Source organism: Abramis brama (genome assembly GCF_963993115.1).
Source record: "Abramis brama genome assembly, chromosome: 12".
Classification (NCBI taxonomy): domain Eukaryota; kingdom Metazoa; phylum Chordata; class Actinopteri; order Cypriniformes; family Leuciscidae; genus Abramis; species Abramis brama.
This window is the reverse complement of record NC_139974.1, coordinates 14285406-14312308: the sequence shown is the minus strand read 5'-3', so window position 1 is coordinate 14312308 and position 26903 is coordinate 14285406. Positions and strand designations below refer to the sequence as shown.

At 41.2% G+C, this 26903-nt stretch overlaps 1 protein-coding gene and 1 long non-coding RNA gene across 2 annotated transcripts in view; one reads left to right on the top strand and one right to left on the bottom strand.

Annotated features, from left to right (window-relative positions):
• LOC311094136 overlaps positions 1–26903 on the bottom strand; it is a 683555-nt gene that overhangs the window by 383043 nt on the left and 273609 nt on the right. The window lies entirely within an intron of this gene.
• Positions 1–26903, top strand: part of tshz1 (teashirt zinc finger homeobox 1) — a 34889-nt gene that overhangs the window by 1521 nt on the left and 6465 nt on the right. The window contains exon 2 of the mRNA XM_084131987.1: positions 487–1008. Within this exon, the coding sequence (XP_083988113.1) occupies positions 969–1008 (40 nt within the window). The 5' untranslated portion in view covers positions 487–968. The remainder of the gene's footprint in view (positions 1–486; positions 1009–26903) is intronic.

Here is a 26903-nt window from a genome sequence, read left to right as displayed (position 1 = left end):
GGTGGGTTTTCACTGTCAGAGTGACGCTCCGGAGGGGTGGAGTATAGAGAGAGAGGCAGGAAAGGCAACTCGATGTGTCTGTCTATCAGTTGAGACTGTCTGAACCGCTCACGCATCCTGAACGCGCGATACATATTTCAGCGAAGAGCCGCGAGACCAAGAACGCCGTTTCGCTCCCTGTAGTTTTTGTTTTTTTAAAAAGAGTAATTAGTTTACGTTCGTTGCGAGAGAGTGTGTTTTTTGTTTATATATCGCTCTGTAGTAAACGCGTCACGCTCGCCCGAATCAACTGTCCACATGTTTCCTTGAGCATGGACGGACAGTGTGTTTGGTGAATATCGGGAGGAGCACGAGCAGAGACTCTCCACTGCGCGCGTGGGGAATTTAGTCCGTTGAAAATGCGCACTGAGCTCGAGCCCCATTTGTGACTGACATTAACTGTCTCCTGTCTGCCTGTCTTTTCCCTTGGTTTTGTCCCGGTTTTAGGCTTTCCACCGAGCGAGAGGACGGAAATACATTTGGACGGGCTCTCCATAACTGGAAGTTTCTTCCGTTTTGCTACAAACTATTGCCATAATCCAAGGAGAACCTAAGGAAGCGTTTTTTTTTTCTGTGTTTATGCGCCGTTAGACATGGACGGGAGATATATCTTGAGCTCTTGGCAATCATGCTATGACTTATAGCTAATTATTAAACCTGTCGGCCAGATACACCTTCATTTTTTATTTTTACAGACATTTTAGTCTGTAAAAAAAGCCCTACAACCTCTCAAGACCTATTGACCCCTCTAAGACTTTGCATCGGCTCAAAGTGACTTTTTAAAGAGGTGGAATAAAAAGACAGACTCCGAAGAGAAGAGGAACGCGTTAATACATGCTTTGTATTACATTTTTTGAAATTAATTCTTGTCCCCCGTCACTGGCATTTTGATTCTGTATGAGAAGTCAAGTGGAGGGTGGGACGACAGCATGCCGCGGAGAAAGCAGCAAGCGCCGAGGCGATCTTCAGGTAAGCGGTGCATGCATGTATGTTTTGTTTACTAATATTAGTAGGTATGGGGGAAAAAGACATACAATCACTCACACTTCTTTATTATGTGGGTTGAAATGCTTAATCCAAATAATGACTGCATTTTTTGACTTTTTGATTTGTTTTATGTTGGTCTTTAACTTTTAAAGAATGTTAAAAACACCGGTAGTTTCATCAGAATGCATTAATTCATTTAGCAGAATGCATTAATTTATTTTAAAAAGCCTTCATACGTTTTTTTTTTAAAGTTGTGCCAAATTAAAACTTCCCACTCCACCGTGGCCTATGTAGTCGAGTAAAAAATGTAGTTTCAAAGTGCTCCAGTTCGTCTATTTAGATGCGGATTGCCATCCTTGATTTGATGCTTGATTGATCGCCTGTCATGTGGCCGCCTTTGATCTATTCATTCCTGATAAACATCAGTAAATCATTCACCATGGAAACACGCATGCGCCGTGCGGCCGCAGCCACTCAAAAGACAACTTTTGCCCCCGTCGTGCGGGAAAATAGAGAAAGGAAAGAAGTTTTCGGCAGGGTTATACACTACTTTTTTTTTCGTCATTCAAAGAGAGGGAGAGAAGAGGGGGATAAGGGATTGCTGGGGCGTGTCGAGAGCACAAAATGTAGCAGAGAGAACATCTCTTCCCTGATAGATGTCACTGAGCAAGGCCTCTGCACTAAGATCTGTTTTCCTCTTAGCTCAATTTATTCATGTGAAATGTACCTGTGCTCTTTGATGTTACAAGACAGGGCTGATTTCTGTTTTTAATGAATCTTCTGTGAAGATCAAGAGAGCGGATCTCTGATTTGTTATGAACGCTGTTGGATTTCATTTTGAGGCGATTAAACACAAACTAGCCATTATATTTGAAACCATTTTGTTGTATTAGGCTATACTTGGGGAGTTCCACTTTGTCCTTTTGGCATTCTCTCTTTTTTTTTTTTTTTCTGTTCCTTCGTTTTTTTTCTTCTTCTCCCATTTAATCTCTGTGACTAACAGGTCCATTCTCTACTGAATGAAGGCTCTCTTTCAAGTTCAAGCATCAGCAGAGTTACTGATCTGCAGAATTAGGCCCTGATATTTGACTGATGAGGGAACAGCCGACATACCAGACACACTGCTGTAACCGAGGTCGACTTTATAAGGGCTAACAAGTGCGATACATAGCTGACGTTTCATTCGTTTCAACTGACATTTATTGTTCATTCGTTTTTTTTACGTTTACCTTTCTGCTCAGTGGAGGGAAATGGCATTTTTAAGGGATTATTTCGTCTCCCTGGCTGTATGGCGAGACTGACGTGGGGAGTTCGAAAGCTCACAGAGGTGAGATGGCGCCTGGTAATCTGACCTGGCAGCTCCTCCACAAAAACAAGCCATCAGCCCCCTCCACCTCAGTTGAATATTGATTTAATTTTCTCTTTTCTGACAGGCATGTTCATCATTTGCTTTAATGGTCATTCAAAAGTTGGCAGGCACATTGTTTCCGCTTTTCCCAGAGCCTGACACTTTTTTCCCCCTCTCCATCAAAATATAATGTTAGGAATTATTGATTGAGGGTATAAAAAGAAAAGCCGCTTAGCGTGACAAGGTGATTTGTTTTTACTTAAACTTCGAAATCACTCGAGCCGTCTGATTATTTTTTCTAAATTTTGCGCTGTGCACTAAAAGCACTTTCTGCTGCCGCTCCACTTCTCTGTTATGCTCCACCTCTTTTAACGGATGAGTTTGCCTCGATTTGGTTGCTATCATTGCCATTGTTTGCTCTGAGTGATTTACATGCGTCGGCTGTGGGCTTAGGTCGTTTTGGTGCAGTGGGATCAGAGTGGCCCTCTCTGTGTTGGGCTGCTGCAGTCATTTGTATTTATTTGCTGGCTTTTCTCTGAAACAGACACGGGCCTCCCACGTAGAGCACAGACTGTGTCTGTGAGTTTGAGCTCTAGCAGAGAGGAGAGGAGCCAGGGGAGGACTCGGCGATGAATGCGGTATCTCTCCGCTGCTCCAGGTTTCATTTGGTTTTGTGTTTTCACAACCTCCCACGCAGACAGAGACCCGCTCGGTTTGCATCCATTCCACGCACCTCCGTCCTCTGGATAGCCGCGGCGTAAACATTGCCGTGAGGTGGTTTGCAATATTTTTGCTGCTTTTCCTTTTCCTTCAGTTTAACTTAATTTGATTTTACATCTGCCCTTTTTTACTTTTTTTTTTTCTTCTTTTTTTTTCTAAATGCAAGCGTGACAATTAAATTGAATTCCTTTTAGACAAACATTTGAGACAAGATTCAAATTGGAAAAAAAAAACAAAAGCGCACACAAACACACTCGAAAGGAGAAAAACAAAACGCGAGGAGGAAGGAACCAGCATGGGGAGTCATTAAAACGCATTCTGTCCTCAGCACCAGAGGCTTCTTAATTATCCGACATAAAGGTAAAGGTTCCTCTGCTGGCTTCATTAGGGAGGAACCCTAATTATCTGAGCTCCTGATGGATTTGTGACAGGCTCTAACGATTAAAGCTGACAAATTCAGCGAAGTGTCAGGTCTGCAGCTGCCTTGATGTAATCAAGTTGATATTATACAGTCCCTTTAGCCTGTAGTGCTGAATTAACTCAATTTTCTGGTGCAGGTGACAAATGGACTTTGCTACCTGACTAATCACGTCACCGTGGCAATGCTGCCTAATGACCTCAGTAATCCAGGCTCTTAACCGCACCGCTGGGCCCAGAAAGCATTTGAGGCAGCCAATCAGAATGCCCCTGCGTTAGCCAATCGGGCCTGGTGCTCTGCAAACACGCCATCGTTCCGTCTCCATGTTGATGGACGTACCACTGTTCTGTGTCATTGGTCGCACTACCGTTCAAGCTCTGAGTGTACTGACACACCGTGCTCCTGCTGACAATAATCGCACCACCATGCTCTCGAAATATGAAAATACTGTCAGAATTTGAGTGCTGTTGAGCGGCTCACTTTGCTTAAGTCTCTCAGTGCAACATTACATACAAATCAGCCTGCATTTACAGATATATATAATGTGCAGTGCTGTTAACTCAGTTGAGATTTATGTGTTTTTTGTAGCACGAGTATGAGGTTAATACCTTTTACTCTCTAACAAAGATTTATTATGTTGCATTAAAGATGTGGAGGTTTTGTTGTAGTCTGTTAAACAGCCTGGTGCCTCTTCATATTCATTTTCATACCGGGTGAGAAATGTGAAATATACTGGATTATCATTTCTCAATTTGTGATGTATTTGTATTAAAAGATAGGAGTTGACTGTCACCATTTGTTTTGCAAATTATAGAAATAAATCTATAGGGGGACATTTAGACGTCGTGTTTTATCCTTCTCTCTTTCTTTAATGCCTATTTTCATGCTAGCAAAGAAAATAAATCTTTCCCGAAAGACGTGAGAATGCAGCGTGACATCTGGGCTCACCTTGTGTTGGCTTCGCTGGAGGGTAGACTCATCCGCTCTCGTGTCATTAACAGGTGACATTGACCCGTTTAGTCAATATTCATGTTGGGACCCACCACTTACAACTAATAGTTTAATTTGCATTTGGGGATCAAGCCAGTGGCCTATAGGAAATCAAAGCGTATCCAGTTATTCTGAGTCCCGAGCTTGCCGTTCCCCTTGTCCGAGATCGTGGAGGTTGAGTTTGATTAATGAAGATCGATGACAGGTTTTATGGGAAGAGTGGATCAAAATGAAAATATGTTGGGACTTTGTATGAGCCAAGTGTGATGGTACACACAGTCTGCGGTAAACACCGCTCTGTGGTTTTAATGAGCTTCGACACATTTGGGAGTTATCTGGTTTCCTCAAGTTTCGTAAAGTCTAAAATTAAGAATACTTCCAGACGTGTGTTTGTGCGTCTGCTGATAGTTGCTGAAAAATGAGCACACAGAGGACCACAAAAAGCTAGCGTGTCACCAGAGGAGGTTTGGATTAGAGGTACTGTAGCATTATGGGAACTCAAAACTATCAAAAGGGCCAGCTGTGTTTTTTCTTACTCTTTCTTTCTTTCTCTCTCTCTCTCTCGCTCTCTCTCTCTCTCTCTCTCTCTCTCTCTCTCTTTCTTTCTGTCTGTTTTGATCCCCCATGTTTCATTTCTCAGCTAATTTAGTCCACAGTGAGTCAGAAAGATGAGAGGGAGGGGGAAGAAAGACAAAAGAGAGAAAAGCTCAAGTCATGACCCAGCAACGGGAGTCTCCAAGCTTGAGGAGTACACGGAGGTCAACTTGTACCCAGGGGAGCCCACGTCTGCCTTCTCTCTGTCCTGCCCTGCACTCATCTGTTGCTGCTTTACCTTGCTTTTTTTCTTGGCTCACAGGAAGGATGGGGTGTTTTTAGAGGCTCGGCGGAGTTTTCTCATCCCAGTTTGCCGTTTTCCTCATGGTGCGCCTTATACATCCTCATCAGATAAAACACAAACGGCTCGGCCAACAGAACCGTGCCGATGTTTATAACGGGCCAGCAGGAGATTGAGCTTTGATGTTTGTGTTGTAGGATCTGAGGAGTGTGTGGCGTCTCAACAGGATGATGCTCTTTGTGACATTGTCTGATTATTTGCATATTTGTATAGATAGCTTATTTAATGTAATATTTCAGTGGTTGACATCATTTTATCACGGACGGCCAAGCGTACTAAGGTCTAAGCCTTGCGGTCATGCGTTCATATTTAGTAACATTAATTTTGACAGATGAGCATGAAACGAAAGGAAGCTCTTTGATGATGTTAAGTAAACACCCATAAAGCCCCCTCAAACTCGGGGAAGTCACGTCCTGGGACTCGCTGTTCCTCCTCCCATCAACCACTGTATTCTCAACTCAAAATATCCTGCCTGCATGAACACAAAAGACCAGCTAAAGACATGAAAGAGAGAAAAAAAACTATTTAATTTTTTTTGGCTGCAGGTCCCTTTGCATTATTTTCTTAAACCAAAGTTGTACGCTGTATTGTTTAAGGTCAAATAATGTCTGCAATAAACAATATTGCACAAAAAAAAAAATTGACTCTTTTCAAACAAGTTTACAAAACACTTCCCTCGTCTGTCATTGGTCAGAAAAAAAACGTTAGTCCCGCCCCCAAACTCCTAAATTTTTGGCATTATATTGTCGCATTTTTATATTGCGACGATATAATGCCAAAGATTTGGGAGTGTAAAGCGCAAACATCATTTAAATCACCATATCACATTTATTTTTAGTAGTAGTATTATTCAAAGAGTTTTTGATGGTTTATTCTTACATGTATAGAGCATTAATAGCGGGAGAGGCGGGACATAGCGTGCACCAGGAGTCTGTGCATCTGTAATTTGTAAGTCCTGATGATAATAAAATAACAAATAATATTTTAATGATAATAAAAAAAAACTCTTTATTTTGGCTGCGATAAGTATTGTGAGTTCAGTATCGAATCGTGACACGAGTGTATCGTTACACCATACACATAATTCATGCACGCTTGGCAAATGAGACCCAGTGTTATATAAAATTACTCGCATATGTAATTTTAGATTAAAAATTGCACGTTTAACTCGGTTAGTCAAGAAAGGGCTATGGGAAGAACACTGCGAACAGGAAACCGAGGGTTTAGTGGGTAAACTGTTATGTTTAAAAATGCAGAAAATGGGGAGGGGGAAGTAAAAATAAAAAGAAGGGAGTGAGCGATAGAAGAAAGGAGTGGTGCTCAGAAAGGTATTAGAGCTGACAGATGAACAGGAGTGGGGAGAAATTCTCCCGCAGCAGCTGGGACTGCAGTCATTATCCTGACAGGTGTCAATTAAGAATTACTGCCTGCCTCAGTCCTCTGCGCAGCCCAGCTGTCTGCGCAGCAGAGAAATAACACTTTACCCTTGTCACTTTGTTAGTTCGTAGCCATAGCCTCCGAAAATGAGTCGCCCCAACACTAATCGATAACCAGTGTATTAGCAATTATTTTGCACATTGATTTACGAGGGCCAACGACTTCTTCTGTGCTGTTATTAGCCCTTGATTAGATCTGCCCGCACACGTGAACACACACACTCACACACGCATTCATAGCATGCTGCCCTGTTGCCAGGTGGATATATGTTTCCTCCGAGGCCCCGAGGTCTAGAACAATCTTAGTGCACAGTCTTAGTGGCCCTGTTGGGCCTTCCATCACTCGTGGCCGTTACAGAGACAGGCCCCTCTTAGGCCCCACATGCACCCACACACACAAACATGTACAACACCTCTGTGGGGGTTGAAATACAGCCCCATTTCAGGCCGGCCCTGGATGAACGCTGATAGGGTTTGAGTATGTGTGTGTGAGAGAGGGGCTTGTAAAAGGCAAGAGTATTAGTGCGATGTCGTGGTCTGTTTCAGCTAAATGAATAGCCCTTTGCTGTAGAAGGTGCTCCTGGTTACCAAGAGTTATGGCTGACCAGATAGGGGGCTTCTGGGTAATGTCTGTGTGAAGGAGCACCAAACCTTCGCTACATTTATTTTCATGCCTGCGGTTATTTAATAGTCAACTTTAAAGCCATCGTCAAGAGCTTCGTAGGTGTCTTCATGTCTCTGCAACAAGTGTGGCAGTGCGAGATGTGATTTTTTTTTTGTTTTGTTTTTTTGGATTGATTACATTCTGTCATTTACTCGCACTCGGGTCATTCCAAACTTACTTTTGTTCTTCTGCAGAACCTGAAATGAAAAATAGGTAGCAAATCCTTAAAAAAGTGTCAGTATCTACAAAAATATAAGAATAAACTGGATTTTAAAATGTATAAAAATAGAAGACATTTTAAATTGCCATCATTTATTGTAATTAATTGGAAAAGATTGATTTGCAGTCTTCAAAACCTTTTTCTTTTCCATAGAAAAAAAGAAAGTCATATGGCTTTGGAGCTGAGTAAATTATGTCAGAGTATTTATTTTTGGGTGAACTATTCCTGTAAATGCTGTACTTTCACAAGCTGAAAGGTAACTGGGTTATCGTGTCACCTGTGATAACAAAGCTTGCGTATGTGCTAGGTTGAGGTGAGTACAACAAACTCTCAAGTCTGAAATCGTCCTCTCACCAATACGTAGTGGTGGATTATGTTCTTCAGGCTAGAGAATGGGATTTGTGTTTGCTCGAGTGCGACCTTTGACCTACAAGAACTAAAGAGTGAACCTAATCCATGGGTTCCCCTGATGTGCCGATGTAAGAATGGAGATCCCTCTCCCTCCACTCTTGATCAGAGGCGTTACGATTCTCCTCTATGAGCGCTAAGCCACTGGACACACAATGAGTGGATAAAGATAAGCCTCCAGCTTGTGTTGACACTCTCATTGAGCCCCATAATGCACTGCTCCGGATCGCACTCATAAAGACTTGGCTCCCTTTTTTTACGAGCCGTCTTCGAACGGTCGCACAAAATGCCTTGATTTTCTGTGTTTTTACCCTGACACTTTCATTGCTCGTTTTTCGTGGTGTGTTTAAGACCACATTTGCAGTCCATCACCCCTAAAGCTAGGTAAAGAGCCGCGTGTCACCCTCATCTCCTGCTGAGGGTCACTTTTATTAGCTTCATTGATAAAAGCCTGCCTGCACACATAGACAGTAGCTGGTAGGTCCTCCAAGTGGCTGTATTTTTTCCCTGTGTTGAGAAGTGTTTTATTTTACCGATAGGACATTGGAAAGTAATGAATATCATTTTTCCTTTTTTTGTCCCCAGTTTTATGGTGCTGATAAGGCTGATGGGAAGTATATAGCAAATGGTACAGTTTCTTTTTTAGATGGACAACATACAGGACAGATCCTTCTCACTGTATATCATTTTATTTCCAATCTTTGATTTATATAGTCAGTCTTAGAATCATCCTCTGAAGTATGAATCACTGGCATTCATATTTCAGGATGTTTGATAAATACATGCAGAGTTTATATCAGTTTAAAAATAACTTATGCGACTAAAATAACGTCTGGTTTTCATTTCATTCACACACAGAAGCCTTGAGGGACGTGAACTGTATTAAAATCCTCCTCATATCCTTTAATAGACGGGCGAACATGTCGTGACTAGTCTCCCAGACTCAACTTTATAGGTATTTATAGTGATTTGGACACAATCACATTCAAATGCCAAATGCCACATGTTCTAAGAGGCCTAAAGCTTGTTTGGAGACGGACTCTCCCAGACAGTGTCAATCATAGTGCTAAGCTTTGCTCTGAATCTTCTGTCTGAGAAATCAGTGGGGGGCGCCCCCTTCAAATCTGTCTCCACCTCCCCTCCCCTTTCTGTTTTTGCCCTCTTCTCTACTGGCCACTTCTTTCTTTAAAAAGCCATATGCTTCCCAGTTAGACTTCAGCATGTGCACACACACACACACACACACACACACACAGAGGCTGAGACACACATGAGGATCAACTATTAACCTTGTCCAGCTGACTGAAAGCCATACGGTTGGTGGAACTTTAACTGAGGGACGCATCATTGATCATTGACTTGTTCTGCTCGGCCCCTAAAGTCTGTGAGCTTGGGAACTTGAGATGAACAGATGTGCCGTAAAGAAGAAAAGTCAGGTGACTCAAAACAAGGAATGCAAACATTTACTCTTCCATTAACAGATCTGAGCTTTATAAAAGCAAGACAAACTATCTCTGGAAGAATTAAATCAACAAGACATTCTAGATCTTACTATAGATTGAGTTTGTGAACCGACATGTCACGACTTTCAGTGTCTCAAGCCGAAACTGGTTCTAAACCAAAACATTACGATGTGTCAATCATATTTAGTAAAAGCATAAGAAATGTGCCAGGGAATTTTTTTCATTGACCAACAATAGGAGACAAGCAGTTTCCATGTTCTACTAAAACATAGTGTTGACATATGTTGGTGTGTCGCTGTGTTTTTGTATGTGCGTGTGTGTGTGTGTGTGTGTAGCTCTTCTTCACTAGCGCACCTTCTCCATGTTAAATTGGTTATGGCAGCGCAATTCAGCCCTACTTAGAGCCGTCAGAGCAGCCGCCGTGTGACGAGCCTCAGCAAGGACGTGTCATAAATACTGAGGTGTCGTTTCTTTCATGTAAATATACCTCTGTTTCAAGTATCGTCCATCAATACTGCACACGGGGAGGGGGGTGTGTATCTAGCTGCTGCACAAAGTGTGTGCTCTGGAAAACTGTAGCGGCTCCTATTAGGTCTGATTTTTTTCATGGGGTATATTTATTTAAGATTTTTTTTTTTAGTATTTCCCCCTGGACTCTACTTTTTTGTTACATTACATGCACTGAAGAATTGTTCATAATAATTTTGATTTCATGTTTTTTCTTCAGTACCCTTTTTTTTTTGTTAAATGAATGTACTGTATTTTAGTTCGAAAATTATTTATTTAATATTTTGTATTTTTAGGGGATTTAATGATGCTAAATTATATTTATGGAACAGTTATGATCCATTTATTACCTGTTAACCTTTTTGAGCATAGACCTGAAAATGAAATTTCCAACTTAAACTGCCGTAAATCTTGAATGCCTTGGAGCACAGACTTAAGTTTGGTCTCTTTAAAAAAAAAAAAACACTTAGCAGATTATTGCTGAAGTGAAAAAAAAGTTAACGTGAAACAAAAATAAAAAAATTTTAATGAAAAATGCACAAAAATACTAACACTATATATTTTTTTTAATTTTATATGAAATGCATATTTTCCAAAACGTGTTTTACTCTAGAGTTGTGAGAAAATTAAAGCCATGAACCTAAACAACTTGTGCTCCGAATTTGAGGTTGATATCTCAAAAAATGTGCTTTCAGTAAGATTTTGTACCAGTACCAAACGCTTCCACTAGATGAAATTAATCTCATTCATTTCTAATGCGATCATTTTTTACTTGTTTTTTTATTTTTTGTTATTATTTAAGGACCATTTAACCTTTTCGAATCATGTCCATATTTTTTGTGTGTTCACTTAACAAGTGCCAAAACCTTTAGTTTCGTTTAAAAATAAGAGCACCAGAGAGATTTACACTACTGTTCAAAAGTTTGCGATTTTTAAAGTCTCTTACGTTCAAGGCTGCATTTAATTGATAAATAATTTTATAAATAATATTCAATTATTAAACAATAATTTACTTTTAAATTGCCTATACACTAAAAACAGTAATATTGTGAAATATTATTAAAGTGTAAACTAGGCTAATTGTTTTCTATCGTATTAAAATGTAATTTATTCCTGTCATGGCAAAGTCATTACTATTACAGTGTCACATGATCCTTCAGAAAAAAAATTCTGATTTGGTGCTCAAGAAGCCTTTCTTATTATCGTAAATGTTGAAAACACTTTTTTTTGGATTCTTTGATAGATAGTTCAAAAGAACAGCATTTATTTGAAATAGAAATCTTTACTGTAACTTTTTATCAATTTAATGCATCCTTGCTGAATGAGAGTATTAAACTTTTGAATAGTAGTGTATGTAATTGACCTCTGTTATTATTGTCTAATCTCTTTTAATCATTAGGACAGGCCAAGTTGCTGAATTGTCATTGCTGAGTCATACATCAGTGGTTGTGATATCATATCCATGATGATTTCCGAATGACCTGTTTTTTTTTTTTTTTTCTACTTAGTTTCTCTACTTGATGTTGCGTGGGCATGGAAGGTAGTTACAGTATACATTTTTTTTTTTTTTTGCATACTACATAGACAAAGGAGGGAAAGTTTAAGTTTCCCTTGATATGCCCCCTTAAAATCACTGTACCTTGTACCTAGTTAGTTTTCAGTACCAGGTGGTGAGGAACCAGAGCTACTTTGTAGGTTGAGTGTGATGTTTCCATCCATTTGCATTCAAAATGGCGGCGTTTTGATGTTTAAATGAATAGCAGCTCTCAGGCTGAATGTTAGGACAATGTTGTGAGACACATAGTGCGGGGAGGAGGGGCCAGCACTGTCTAAAACCCATCACTCATTGGTTAATGATACTCTCCTCTCATTTAGCCACACCATTCTCCCATTCCCTCCTTCTTTTAACCCTTCACAAATCAAACGTGAGGTCATCCACAGTTCACGGTCCCCAGGTGGTCAGGAAAGCGCTACCACGCCCTCGAGGGTCCGTTTGACTGCGTGTGTCTGTGTGTATGTTTTTCCCTAAACTGTTGTCCAGGTGCCGATTTCTCCACAACTTCATCGCCGCTGTTCTGTTTTTTGTCTCACCGCCTGTTTGTCTAGTGTCAGTCTCACGGCGTGTGTGCGCGTGAGGTGTTTTTTGAGCCCGGTGTCAGATTTATTGCCTCAGTGCTGTTATTGTGGTGTAAGAGCTGAAAAGTGTCTGTCTGTTCCTGCCACTAAAATATGTCAAAAGTTTTTCCTCTGTCTTTTTAAGGTGTCTGTTGATTGCAATCTACCGGCTGTATAAAGTTCAGGATTGCAGATGAAGATGTTTTGTTGTTTGTAATTGTATTTCAGCAGAATTTAACGTTGTTTAAAAGTTCTACATAAGCCCCGCCCCTTGTGTGTGCTTATTGGATGTTTTGTCTAATTTATGCGTTCAGCCACCAGTAACATAATAATATATTTTATTTTTTTTGCCATGTTTAAAACCATTTAATATCCCGATTTCCTGTCAAATCAGTGTTGAAAATGAGAAAATTGTCATCAAATTAATTTTAGCCTTGCAGACATTGAACAAAACATTAGTCTGTGCAAACGATTTTTGTGTGGCTTGCCTACGTCCATCCTTGAGCTTTTCCTGCTAACTGTCAACTAACAAAATACAAAATGAAACCTCTCTCCCTCCCTTACTCTCTCCGTCTTCCTTTCCACAGTATCCTCTTTTCTCACACTAAATTTAGGTCACAGCTGTAAAGACAATGAAGCTGATTTGAGTATTTATCTAGTACTTCCTCTGATGTTTGGTTTTTGTCAACGAAGACTAGAATAGACACATTTCCATTTGATGTTTTTATCATGCGTGTCGTTCTCCAAGTACAGTTCGGTTGTTTCTTAGTAGTAGTACTAGTAGTGATATTGTGTCTGTTTGTATCCTCTCAGGTAAAGAGAAAACCCAGAGCTGTGGAATTAAAGCCTTTTACCCATAATCCATCTGACCTGGGTTTGTTATTCCCCCACCACAAACCTTAAATCAATCTACAAATTCAGCTATATGTCCTTGCTCATAAAAGGCTCTCTTTTCACGTTCAAAAAAAAAAAAAAAAAAGAGGAGAAAAGAATGGGAGAAGAAAAAACAGCCATGTAGGAAAGCAGGGACCTTATATAAAGGGCATGGTCTGTGTCCATGCCAGAAAAGCTTGATTTCCTTTTGCAGTGCGGCCATACATCAGAGGCCCTCCCAGCTGGACTGTCACACTCTGACAGAATGACATGTGTCATTTATCAAAGGGGCCAGAGCTTGGGAAAACTCATATGACAAAGCCTGGGAGAGTTCATTCCCCCTTATCCACAACACACACACACACACACACACACTCACACACATACACACACACACATAATCCATCTCTCTCGTTCTTTCACTCTCTCTCACACACAATTCCCTCCCACCTTTTCGCCGCTCGCCTGTTGCCAAAAAATGGGTCTGTAATATTTCTGTCATCTACACACCAACTTGCTGTTCTTTTTCCCGTTCTCTCTCTTGCTCTCGTTTCAAAGTTTTTACTGTGTACTATTCTTCCCAAAAGCTGTTTTGCAGTAGTTACTCTTCAACCGCATAATTCCTGCGTTAATTACGGAATCATGTGTATTCGAAGTGATTAAACCCTGCGTAATGAAGCTGAAGATCTCAGATATCCTATATTGCGCGAGCGTTGCTCTGCTGGAATCCATTCATCATTTCGAGCAAACTTCATTCTTAAGTCTACTTGCACCAGCTGAGAAGGAGAGAGAGCGGGAAGGAGAGGGGTCAAATATAGTTCACACCGCTGTGTACTACTCTACAGGGCACATTCAACCATCACTCAAAATGTGCTTTCTGTCTCTCACTCTGAGGGGCGGGAATAGATGAATTCCACAGACTCTGAGCTCCAGGTTCCAGCGCTGCGCGGCCGACCTTAGACCCCTTAAACGAGCTCTGAATATGTGGTGTGTAATGATCCTCGCGCTGTAAACATTTAATGACGCAGAGACTGTCATGGGAATTTTTGCATTCCCCACCCAGAGAGAACGTCGAAGGAAAGATTCTGTTTGCGAGTTTGTTTACGAAGTATGAGACTTTGTACAGATCTTTGTTCTGAGCATGAATCTTTTTGCCAATCATATGCTCTGAATGAGATGCATAACATCCTTATTATTAAATGTAAAGATCCATAAAACAACAAAGTGGAGTAATGGCAGTTGGCAAATAGAGATTATTGAGATGCGAAGTCTACTCTCTCAGAACAAATCTGCTCTGGACAGATGATTCATGCTCTGATCAAAAGTTTGTACTTTTGGGCTCCAGTCTTCTCCTCTTGAGTGTGAATCTTTTGATACATTGAGCCATGTTGCTTATGTGGGTGATGTTAAGTTGAAGCTGGCCCGCTCTCTGTACGAATCTTTTGCTCTGAGCAAAAGATTTGTGGTCTAAAGGAAAGAATTGTACTCATAGTACCAGTCTTCTATTTCAAGTATGAATCTTCTGCTTTGAGTTGAATCTGGCTCGCTCTCAATAAGAATCTGCTCAGAGCAAACTATTTATATGAATCTTTTCCTCGGAGCACGAATAATTTGCTTAGACAAATAAAAAATTGTGCTCTGAGCAAAAGATTCATAATCAAATTTGAATTTGATTGCGCTAAATGTGAAGCTTTTGTTTAGAGTACACATTTTTTTATACATTGAGCCATGTGGGTGATGTTCTGAGCAAATGATTCGTGTGTTCAGAGAAAGAATCGTGGTCTGAGCAAAAGATTCATACTCCAAGGACCACTGTTCTCCAAGTATCATTCTTTTGCTTTGAATGTGAATCTTTTACTCAGTGTGCAAATCTTTTACATTATACATTAAGTCATAGTGCAAAAAGGAATATGGCCGATTCCGTTCCCTCCTTCCTATCTGTCCAGAGTACGAATCTTCATTCCGAGTTAGTGGAATCTTCATTCCATTCTGAATTAGTTAGAACTAATTAGTTTGTTCTTTATTCGCAGGTCGTTTGTAAGCTCGTTTCCTCAGGATATGAAAACCATGAATAAAAGATGGAAAAGAACAGGATTAAATTAATAAAAATCTGCATTTGTACGTGGTGCCGTACGACGTCATCTTCCCTTTAGGAGGAATTCTCTCTCTCAGCAGGTTGCTGCTCTTCCTTTCACAAATTCTCTTTTCTCTCTCCCCTCCACTTCTCCTCACTTTCCCCTCCCTCCCTCCCTCGCGGTGGCGGGGCAGGCCTTTTCATTTGTCTTCATAAGCCTAATTTATTTTTGCAGCCAGATGTGAGCTGACAGGCATCAGTCAGTGGGGCCGCTGGTCCCCCCCCCCTCCACCCACCCCCACCATTCTCAGGTCAGCAAAGCAGTCACGTCTCTCCGTTTGACTGAGTCCCCCATCAACATTACACAAGATGGATGTGTCTTTAAAGGCCAGATTGATTGTGGATATCGGAGTTATGGCATCATTTATCATGGTGAATATTATTTAGGTGCAGGGGAAGAACAAGAGAGCGGAGATGGGGGGAAGGCGTATTGTTAGAGGGCAATTGGAAGGCTGTGAAAGTTTAATTGTGTGTGTGTGTGAGCGGAAGGAGAGGTCGTTTGTTTCTGGAAGGTTTAGCGAGTTTTGCTATGCTTTCGCTTCTGCCTGGGAATATCATGTTGTGTTGAGGGATGAGCTTTTTGCACTTTTTTCTTTCTTTCTTTTTCTCTCTCTCTCTCTCTCTCTCTCTCTCTCTCTTTCTCTGATGTGTTGTTATTGATTGTGTGTGATGTGGGCCTCTGCGTGATTTAGTGCTCCTCTCAGGACCCTCCATACACTCCGCTCTTTTCTCAGCCCACTTTCACGCCCGTCACAGAAGCTTCTGGAAAAAAAGAAAGAGTCTCCAGCTCTTTGTGTGGCTGGGCCCAGGGTCAGAGAAGAGTGTTCGGGACACCAAGCAACAAATTTATCATTTTCCATCCCTCAGCTTCAGTCTCTCAATGTGTCCACGCTGAGGTGAGGCTTATTGTTAGATACAGCAACATGTTTTCCTTGCTGCTTTTATCTAGTTATCTTTCATCTCTCGTTAGGAAGATGGGATATTCTTTAAGACATAACTTTCTTATTGTGAAATGTTCACAATATAGAGCAGTTGCAGCAGATAGTGCATGTGCTCTGATGCCTTAAGCCATGGTGCTCATGTGGGCAATGTGGGTTCAAATTTCATTCCTAATCCTTTCTAACCGTTGTTTTCAGTCCAATCTCTTGGTATTTTTTTTTCTTTTTTCTTGCCTACCTCACTGATGTCATTGAGCCAACAGTTGCCCCCGAGCAGACCAAGGGCAAATGCAACACCAACAATCTCCTCTTGGAGCAGGCATGAATCGAACAACCAAGCCAATACGGATGACATCAGACACTTATTTTTTTTTAGTCGTTTAGGGAGCGAAGGCTGTAGAGAGAAGAGCAGAGCCGTCTGTTTTATGGGACGGTATGGAGGATTATTTATGACGCCGGCCCCTTTTTTCCCCAGCGTAGAGATGCTCTTTGGAGCGCAACCTGATATCTAGTAGTAACAGTCTGGTCTTCAGAGAGCTGCTAAAGTTTACAGTGAGCTGACCCTCAGGGGCTTCCATCACAGATCATAAAAAAAAAGGAAATCAGGAATAATGTTTTTAATTCTGTACTCGTATAGCATTACAGGATGTTGAAAGGCAATGTTCCAGAGTGTTATTTGTGTGAAGGGGCTCTCCAATGAACATTAACTGCCCATATTTGCCTGTATCCTACAGGATCTCTGTGGTTTCGCTGTATGTATATATACGTGTGCGTCCGGGGATGTCCGCCGAATGGCTGGTGCCCATATTTGTGCAGGGTTTCCCGGTCAGGGAAGGGTCAGGCTCTGGGTATGTATGTGTGGGTTAGCTGAGGGGTGGGATGACGGCACTGGCACATTTGATTGATGGGTAATTGTGCAACCAGACTCAGCTAGACTGAACTGGTGAGGTCACGGCCTGAGAGAGGAGGTGCTTTTTGTCCTTTTCACTTTTTCTTGTCCCTCTGTGTGACGTCTTGCCATTCTCTTTCTCTTTATTGCTCTATTTTATTTCTTTCTGTCTTTCTTTCAGTTGACCATCTTCTTTTCCCTCCCTCATTCACTGTTTTCTTTGTCCTGCTTCCCGGGATTCAGCCTGTAGTTTTTTTTTTTTTAACGTGAATTATTTTCTGTAGTCGCATGTTGATTACGGCCATTCATCAGAAGTGTCCTCTTTCAAGAAACTTTTTCGACAAAGTGCTCTCATCGCAATCACTTTTGTTATGGTTTAGACCTTAATCTATGATCTGCTATCAAACCCTGTTTGTACTTTGCTGCAGTCATATTTTACTCCTCAGAGTTAGGAACCTATCACACTGAGCGATTGCTGGACGCTCTCCTCGCCGCACTCCCAGGTGCTGAACGAAGCCTTGCTTCACGGCTGGTTTTCCTCTGATTCACTCCAGATTAGATTACAAACAACCCACCTCTCACCAAACAGCTGCATTTCAGTCACAGGTTTGACAGGAAGTCTTTAGCTCATGATAAATAGCACAACACCAACAAACACGTGTATCGCATTCCTGCTAAAATATATATATGTTTTGCTACTTTGATAAATAATAGGGTAACAGGGTTAGAAACATCACAAGTAAGATTCAAATTCAAATTACTGACATGAGAACCAAGGATCAGTGTGTCGCAAACCACTTGGCCACGGCTCCAATGTTAAGTTTGTGTTTAAATGCTCATGTTTCTTCAACAGTGATTGGTGTTGACGTCTGAGGCCTTCGAGGGGTAAAGTTGTCTTTTAGAACCAAAGCTCTCGGCGGTCTGACAGGAATGAGGGAGGAAGAGTATGAGGGAAGAGCCGAGAAAGACAGCATCGTGTTGATGAGGGTCGCACAGCATTCGTACTGCAGGCTCTACTGTTTTTCATCTTTTCTCTTTCCGAGCAGCCTGATTTATGGTAATTATCCATATTTAGGATCATCTATCAACTGGTAGTTGCTAGGCAATGGGAGCAGCTGCTGTGTGTGTTTGGGCTGGCGAGTTTTCTGTCAGGTACTCGGCTCAGGTGATGGCCTAGTGGAGAGACTGTGCTGGGGGATTTAAAGAGACAAAAAAAACAATTCTTTCCTTCATCCTCGTTTTCTTGCTCTCTCTTTCTCTCTCTCTCCATTTCCTTCATAGCTCCCTCCGCATGGGGGTTCTCTGTCTGTTCTGACATTGTTGTGTCTCTGAGCACCAGGGTGGATGGCGTGTTATCTGTTTCTCGGCGAGGGCACGGCGTAGCGGAGGCACAAAATACAGGCGGCGTGTGTTTGGACTCCAAACCTTCAGGTTTAGCTCAGGATTAGTGAAGCTTTTGAACCTGCATGACCGAACGTAAGCGTTTTTTTTTTTTTTTTTTTTACCGAAAGAGTGGTTTCCCCCATAAAGGGCCAGATGGGGACGAGACTGCAGTGCTTAGGATATAATGGCCATTGTCTCACGGCTGGGCTGCTCCTCTATGACAACGGCAAAAGGTGATTTATTGACTGCGCCTGACGGCACGACGGCTCGCCAACCTCTATGACCAAACCTGGATTAGGAAAAAAAGACAGACAAAGCAAGAAATATATAATAACAGGGGAAAAAAGCACTGCAATGCAGGAACAAGCAGCAGGAGATTGAGGATAAACAAACAATATATTTGTGTTTATTTTACAGCTGAGGAGATTATTAGAAACCACTTCATGGAAGGTTGGAAAATCACTTATTGAAGTCATTATTGATTGCGATGCACATGCAGGGTTTTTTTTTCTTCTTCTCACCCCTCAGATTTCAGGATCAAGCAGAACCCTTGGAAATCAGGCCTGTTATATTCGTTCTTCTCTCGTCAGAATGCTAGCGTAGCCTTTCACATTAGTTCATGAATTAAATATATTTACAATAAAACAAAATGTCTGTTTACAAACATTAATTTACCTCAATTTCATTCATTTTCCAAGCCACTCAAATATTTGATATGATATCTTCCTTAAATTCCATCTGAAACACACGTGTGTATCAGATGCGTGTCGCACGCAAACACTCCATGAACAACGCTAATTACAAGAAGGTAATTATTTGTGGAAGTATTCAGGTGAAGATTGAGGCACCTTCAATTACTCAGCAATCATGAGTGCTGTTTAATTAGCTAACATGCACTCGTTTAGCCTCTCCTTGTTTACTCGGCTCTCCGTAATTTACTGTGTGGAGCTCGCGCAATAACACGCAGCACAGCTGCTTCAGTCAGACTGGAAACATCTTGGGATGATTCTTCACTTAGGGGAACTTTTCTGACCCCTAGGATGAATTTAAAGTGATGGGAAAAGGATATATTAGAGTAGCTTAACTTTTTTTTGTTCATCTTTTGTGTTTAATTGCTTCTTCCTTGTTTTTGGGAATTCCTTGCTTGCTTTTTTAGCACTTTATTTAAATGCAATTTTTCAATTTCAACAATGTTCTAACTTCCACAACAATAAGTTTAGTGATACAATCGGGAAGATATCACTGTGCATGTCTGACATGTTATGTCTTATTTCTTGTGAATATGAATGCTTTTTTGTTTTTAATCTATGAGTAGCTTGTAATAGTAGCTTGTAAGGTGTAAATAATAGGTCATTATTTGAAAAATTCAAGTTTTTGAGAAAGTCAATTTTGAATTATTTTTGTAGACGTGATAAATGATTTGGCATAAATGAAATGGTTTGAAAAAGTTTCAACCTTTTTATCTTGACAAATATCCAGTAATAAAAGATGATTTTTTTTAAATTTATTTTTTTACCAAAGATTTTTTCATTCAGTTCCCACATTTTGTGCTTTGCAAAAATGGGACCAAAGCACACACATCACCAAAGTGCTTGACAAAGAAAATAACAAGAAACAGAAAAAAATTGGCACAGCAAGGCTCCAAAAATGCAAAAATTTAATAATGGACTCGCACACAGGCTCTTCATCAGACTCAGAAGAGCCTTGGTGTGCCGAATTTATTTGCATTTTAAATGCATTTTAAAAGTGTATTTTGTTTTATTGACAATTTTATCCAATAATGCACTTGGATTGCTTTAACTAAAGTGAGGAGTTTTTTTTTTCTTTTTTTTCCCGTTAAATCTCTGGCCTAGCGGAGGTGTTATAGTAGCATGTGTGCTAATTTGTGCTACCTACTTTTTCAGGCAGTTGTAATTTTGTTTTTATCTTGAGTTAAGGGTCAAGTGTTAAATAAACGTAAACTGCACATTTCTTTTCTGTTTCTCTTACTTTTTTTCTACAAGCAGCACAGCTATTCATGTTATATTTAAATAGCTGAATGAACGTTAGCTTTGCACTTGCGCTTCCTCTCCTTAAAATAAGTCTGACCTCTGCATACTCTTGCAGGGTGTATTACCTAAGTAAAGTAAATTGCTGTTAATAATTCGTTAATTGAGCCCTTTCATTATTCAGCAAGCATTTTGATATCGCCGTTCAGCAGTCTTTGGGGATGACAGGACGTGAGCGCCTTGTTGTGGTTTGTGCAGCCGTGAGATGTCCATTTACAGGCTGCTCTGAATGAGGACGTAACGGCGGCTAAAGGAGACAGACCCCGTCTCACTCCCCCGTGCTGCTGTCACCTCTGCTTTGCTCTTCCCTCCCTATTGTTTGAAGCTAATGTAAAACGCACTGTCTATATGACCCATTTTAGCAGCCCATTAGCATAATTTGGCTGTCGTATGGCCACCGAGTTAATGTACTTGCAAATGACAGGGAAAGTGTGTTATACGACCTTAGGGTTTTTAAAAATTAAATGACAAAGTAGGCCGCACTTTGCATAAGTATGGACTTGACATTGGAGCGTGTGTGCGCGTCTGTGTGTGTTAGCGCGTGAGTGGTGATATAGTGTGTCAGTGCAAGGTGAGGTGAAAGCATTTACACAGTAGTATTTTAGTTTGTTCATTTACTTAACAAAAACGTTTTTTTTTTTTTTTAAATTGAAAGGGATACAGAAAGCATTAGTAAAACTAGATTTTGATTTTTAATAGTCCATGGGCTTATGAACAACAGTGTTTTTATTCTTCAATATATTCTTTTTTTGAATATACTTCATGCCCAAGTATTCTAAAATATTGAAATTCCAAGCATTACATGCATCTTACAGATCTAAATAACTGTAAAAAAAAAAAAAAAAGGTAATTATCTAGGAATTTAATGTAATCTGAAGTAATGACATATATATCAGTCATTAAAATCACAGTTGTCATCAGTGCACAGTTATCTGATTATTTAATGTAATTCTCAATATTTTTAATGGAACGGTCTGTTGCCCTACTTGTATACCTCCATCCATACTCGTCCAGAAGCATCTAAAGCAAAAAGATGAATTTGGAGCGCAGAATGGAATGCCACACCAGTTCTTCAGGGGCCTGAAGCTATTCCGCCATATGGTGGCCTATTCCACACGGAGGATGGTGGGAGGGGGCTGGGCCAGCCTTTACAAGAGATGCTTAAAGAGGCAAAGCAGATATTAATTCAGAGAGCCTACTCTAGAGTGTCCGCAGGAGCACAAATCACTGTCAGCGGATACGGAGAGGTGGGCAGGGTCCGTGTAAAACGCCCGTCTGCACTTCAAAGCCTTCTTTTGTTTAGTCTGTAATAAAGTTAGATGTGTCTCGCTGAGAAAAGGGCCAAAAAAAGCCCGGAGACAGAGCACAAAGGAAGTCCTCAAAGAGGACGATTGTGTGGAAGATGGTGAAAAATGTGAAGGCTTTTCTCCTCTCGTAGGTTCACATTGGGCTAGAGGGAGAGAGAGAGAGGGTGGGGGTCAGATCTACAAGCCAAAGCCCCCTCAGAAACCTGTCCATCTCCACGGTGCCCTTATTACTTTGAACAGCAGCCATCAATCAACGTGTGTCCACAGAATAGAAACAACGATCATTATTCACAGTTCTGAATAAACGGAATGAAGAAAGTGAATGCAAAAAGGGTTTACAGGCAGGGTCCAAAATGAACAACTGCCAAGCGATAAATGGGAGTAAGAATTGGCATTGAAGATGAATTAAAACAAAGTTACTTGCATGGAACGGCAACATAATACATGGTTTAAATTGAATTGTAAAAATGATAGTCTGACCTTCACTGAAGAAGTGATGTGATTGATCAACTCCCTAACCAATGAAAACATCTGTCGTGACTCCTGACCTTTACCTCAGTTAATAATTTACTATTAGAAGTCTTAAGATGCCTAAAATGTTTGACTCTGTTGAATAATTTCTGCATTATGCCACCAAATGAAACCTGTATGAGGATGTAAGTTACATAATGACCTGCATAGTTTGTCACTAATGTGCAATCATTTCTGCATTATGCCACCCAAGGAATATATTACAAATGTATGAGGATGCAGGCATGTATTGACCTGTGTAGATATGTAAGAGAAAACACTAAACCCTATTGTGGTAAATATATGTAATATGCCGTTTCATCACTGGTAATATTTTTTATTTTTATTTTTTTCAGCTTACATCGCATTAACGAAATGTTCATTTTGGACTCTTTTAACTTGTCTGAGAAACCACAAATCGCTACATAGCATATTGTCTACTGTTTACTTTAGTAAACAGTTTTTTTTTTTTTTTACCCAGTAGATGTGATATGTTGTAACACACACACTTTGCATTCATTTCTAGAAACAGTGCAGTTTCCGTTGCCAGTTCCGCAGACAGCCCTGCCAGATTGCAGCAGGCCATAAGTGGACTGGGGCAGACAGCATCATGCTACCGAAGCCTTGTTTTAACTGCCCTGGAAAAGGGGGAGAGGGAAAGAGAGAGAGATTGCTGCATTCTCACTGACATGCAGAGCATTACCATAATTGGCTTTTCTACATGATAGGACAGAGGAAATAATAATGTCATTTTATTTACAGCCTTCAGTGTCCTGCCCCCCTCTCCCTCCTCCTTTTCTCTTTCTCTCTCCATCTCTCTCCCTGTCTGCCTTCAGCGTGCTGCGTAGGTCAAAAGACATGGTTTGATCAGCCCTGTCCAAAGGCATCAAAGTTGAGTGGCATGTAATGGAGACCCAGTGACAAACCACATCGGCCAGCCAAATAAGACTTGCCAGTTTTCCCATTAAAATGTCGGGTAAACGGCGCGGCTTTCCTCTGCACACTCCAAAACCACTCTGACCGGCTAAATCAGCCGACTGAGGGAAGGCAGAATTGGACATTAGTAGTGCAAATGACTGTAGTGATTGCCCCCTCTCCTCCTCGATAAAATAAATAAATAAGGAGGAGGAGGCGGGGGAGAGAAGGAGGCGACGGTGGGCCGCACAGTGACAGTCGAGGAAGTAGAGGCCATCGGCATCTGCGCTCTGTCTGCGAGCATTCTCGTTCCCCTCTTCAAGTTTGAACACTTAGGCCTGACACTTCTCAAGTGCACCAGCCAGCCCAATCAAACAGACCTGGTTTTGTCAAGCGGACTGCTTGGAAGCGGTGGAAAGGATGGGTTTTTGAAGAACAGCAGATGTTTTTGGCCGCCAAAATCACTCCGTTCTAAAACATAGCAAGCTGCATCCATAGTCAGTGTTTTAAGGCAACATAAGTACTTTATTCAGAATTTAAAAGCAGCTTTACAGTAATAAACAGGAAAATAACAGTAATGCAAAAGTCATCAAATACAAGACATTCAAATTCTGCTGTATAGCAGCTCTAAAAAGAAAAAAAAGTGCCTTTTTCAGCTCAAATCAGTTAACTGTAAAGTTCATCAATTATGAAAAAAGTTCAATTGAACTATAATCAGCTCAACAGAAGTCAATAGTGAGTTCAGTGTCGATTAAATTCAATAACCGTGTATGTTGCAAAAATTCGTCAAATACGAAGCCAAGTTGATTCAGCTATAGAGCAGCTCTGCAAAAGTTTGATCATCCAGCTCAATTCGGTTCAAGTATGGTTCTCAGGAATAGAAATCGAGAAAAAAAAACATGGGAGAAACCAGGCTCAGTCTGGGGGCCAGTTCTCATTTAGTGGTTAGCATTGTTCTCTGGGGCGCATCTGGGAAATGTGGGTTCGAATATTGTCTGTGTCTCATTTCCTGATATTTAATAATAAATAGAGGTGTAATGTGCATTTTCAGAGTTTCGCTTGTAGAAACAATTAAATCTTGTCTAGAGTCACGGCTTGCTAATTCTCTGCTGTTTGTTGGGCAACTGTATGTGAATCTTAACGCTCGAGTGCTCGTATGTGGGTGGTGTTTCCAAGAGCTGGCACTGGCTGTGTTTGTATGTGTGGTGTCATGGGTGTCTATAGCAAGAAGGTTCACTCTCCGGCTGATCTTTGTTGGCTGAGACGGTGAGCTCTGCTCGTGTGAGTATGTGTGTGTATGCCCTGCTCATGTCCCGTTGCTGTGTCACCTGTCTAAAATCAGTGAGATCTCAGCAGCCACAGTGACAGCTCCACTCTGGACACAGATGGCCACGCTCTCCTGCACAACACACATACACACACACACCTCACATATCGCACACCTCATACATGCACACAAGCACAATGCCCTGGTGCTCTGGCTGATCGTTTTAGATGTTGGTGGGCACTCAAGAACATACACACCTTTGTTCTTGAGTCTCCATTCTGGTGTGTTGTGTTTGAAAGAACACGCGCAAGCACATGGGCGTAAGACCAATCTTAAAACTGTTTGGGGTGGGAAGGGTGCACATTCTACATTTTATCAGCCTGCTTGAATATTAATTAGATGGGATCATTCTTGTCATAGTTTTAAATGATTTGCTGAAACAGAGCTGGTGTCTCAACTTAGTGTAAATAATATGTAATATAATATGTAAATGTAAATAGACGTACGTTTATAATTTATATCTAAATGTGAATTAATTGTGTGTGTTTTTATATACATGTATCTGTATGTGTGTATGTAAATGCGTGCTTGTGTAAGATTTCAAACCTCAGAAAACGAAATGTGAAGAGTTTCAAGCCTTGTTTTGTACGGTATCTGTGGAAAGTGCCTGCTTCACTCAGTAAATCAAACTCTTTCTCGTTCTCCTCCGCATCAAAAGCATCTTCTTTTTATAGAAACTATTGATTCACTTAATTGTGTGTATTCTTAACAACTTATCTGTGTCGTTTTCTCCCGACAGTACAATGCAGGCTTATTTTTGACTGACAAACACAACAAGCCCCTCCCCCCCTCCTCTCCTCTTAATCCCTCTCTTATTGTTCGGCGTGATGTTTAAAAGCAGGCCCCCGATAAGAGATGTCAGCAGTCAAACTTCTGATTGGGTTATTAAGTGTGAGCTGTCGTTGCCGTCGTCTGGCGGGTTCCTTTTTTTTTTGACGCAGATGGCAAAAAATTGCCAAGTCGTATTTGACGGCTTGATGCGAGGACAGTGACATGCCAATGCGCATGCCTGTCAGATGCCACGCGGTGTCAGGGGCTGAGAAGACGCGCTCGATTTAGTGTCAGGTTCTGCCCATCTCTTTGCGAAAAAAGCCCTCTCGTTCTGGCTTTATTCTTCGCCCCCCGTCTCACTTTTCTGTCTCTCTCTCTCTGCCCCTCTATCACTCTCTCTGTAATTACAGCAAAGATGAAAAACTTCTCTCTTTGTTTTAACGTGATAAGCTGTCTTAAATGCTGCAGTGACTTGAGGGAATTATCAGGGCTTCAATCCATTGAACCGTGTTGCGGCTTGAACATTTCTTTTTAAAGCGATATTTGGATAAGTGATTTATTTGACAGTTCGTAATGTTTATTTCACCAAATCCCTTTCGCTTTACGCCGCCTACTTGATTTCTCCGAGGAATTGACGGATTGAAATCCATCGGAGAGTTTGAGGTGGAATCAGTGATTCCTCCGGATCAGAAGGCGAATTTAAGAATATCCCAGTAACGGGAACACCACATACACCACGTTCCCAGCTGTTCACGCCCCTACAGCTTCCTCCACGCAGCTGTAAATGGCACCTTACAAACATCAGGTACGGAGTCCGTTCTGATTACGTGTGCTCAGCTGCACGCCGTTTGAAGCTGACAGCACATCTGCTTCAACCACCGAGACGGATCTTGGCATCTCGGACAGACATCTCCTGGTGGCTCGCTGAGATAAAGGAACAACTCTTCAAGCGCTGCCTGTCTCTTTTTCTTCTCTTTACTCCCATCTCCTCTACTGCTCCCCTCTTTTCCTGCTCTGTCTCTTCCCATTGCCTTCACAGTTGTGCGGGCTGTTGTTGTGGCTTTTCTCCTTGTGTTGTGTTCAAAATGGCTGATAGTAACAATACCACTCACAAAGTGAACAGGAGGCTTTTTTGTAGCTGGACATGCTGTGAAGATGCATGCATGCGCACACACACACACACACACACACACAAGCACGCTCGAAAGAGGTACTTTGATGTGTTTCGATGACGGAGAGCTCATTTTGTTTATCTCCCACTGCAGATCGAAACCAGCTGATGAAACAGGAATTTAATCCTACCGCTCCTCATTAAGCACTTGGTCTCATGGACCTTTATTCTCTTTTCATTAAGCGAATTAAACGAGTAGCATTCTCTCTCTCCCTCTCTCGCTCTTTTTGTCTTGCAGCTGTGGGTGCCGACAGTGGGCTATCACTCTGTTTTTTTCTGTCATAGCTCTGTCGGCACACAATAGAGTGAAGGAGCTTTTTGTGGCTGAAACATGAAACCTTACATTTGTGAACATTATTGTTCTGTTCCTTTCCCCTAATGTAATACATCTGACAGTACATCTTATTACCACACATTTAGCCGAGGA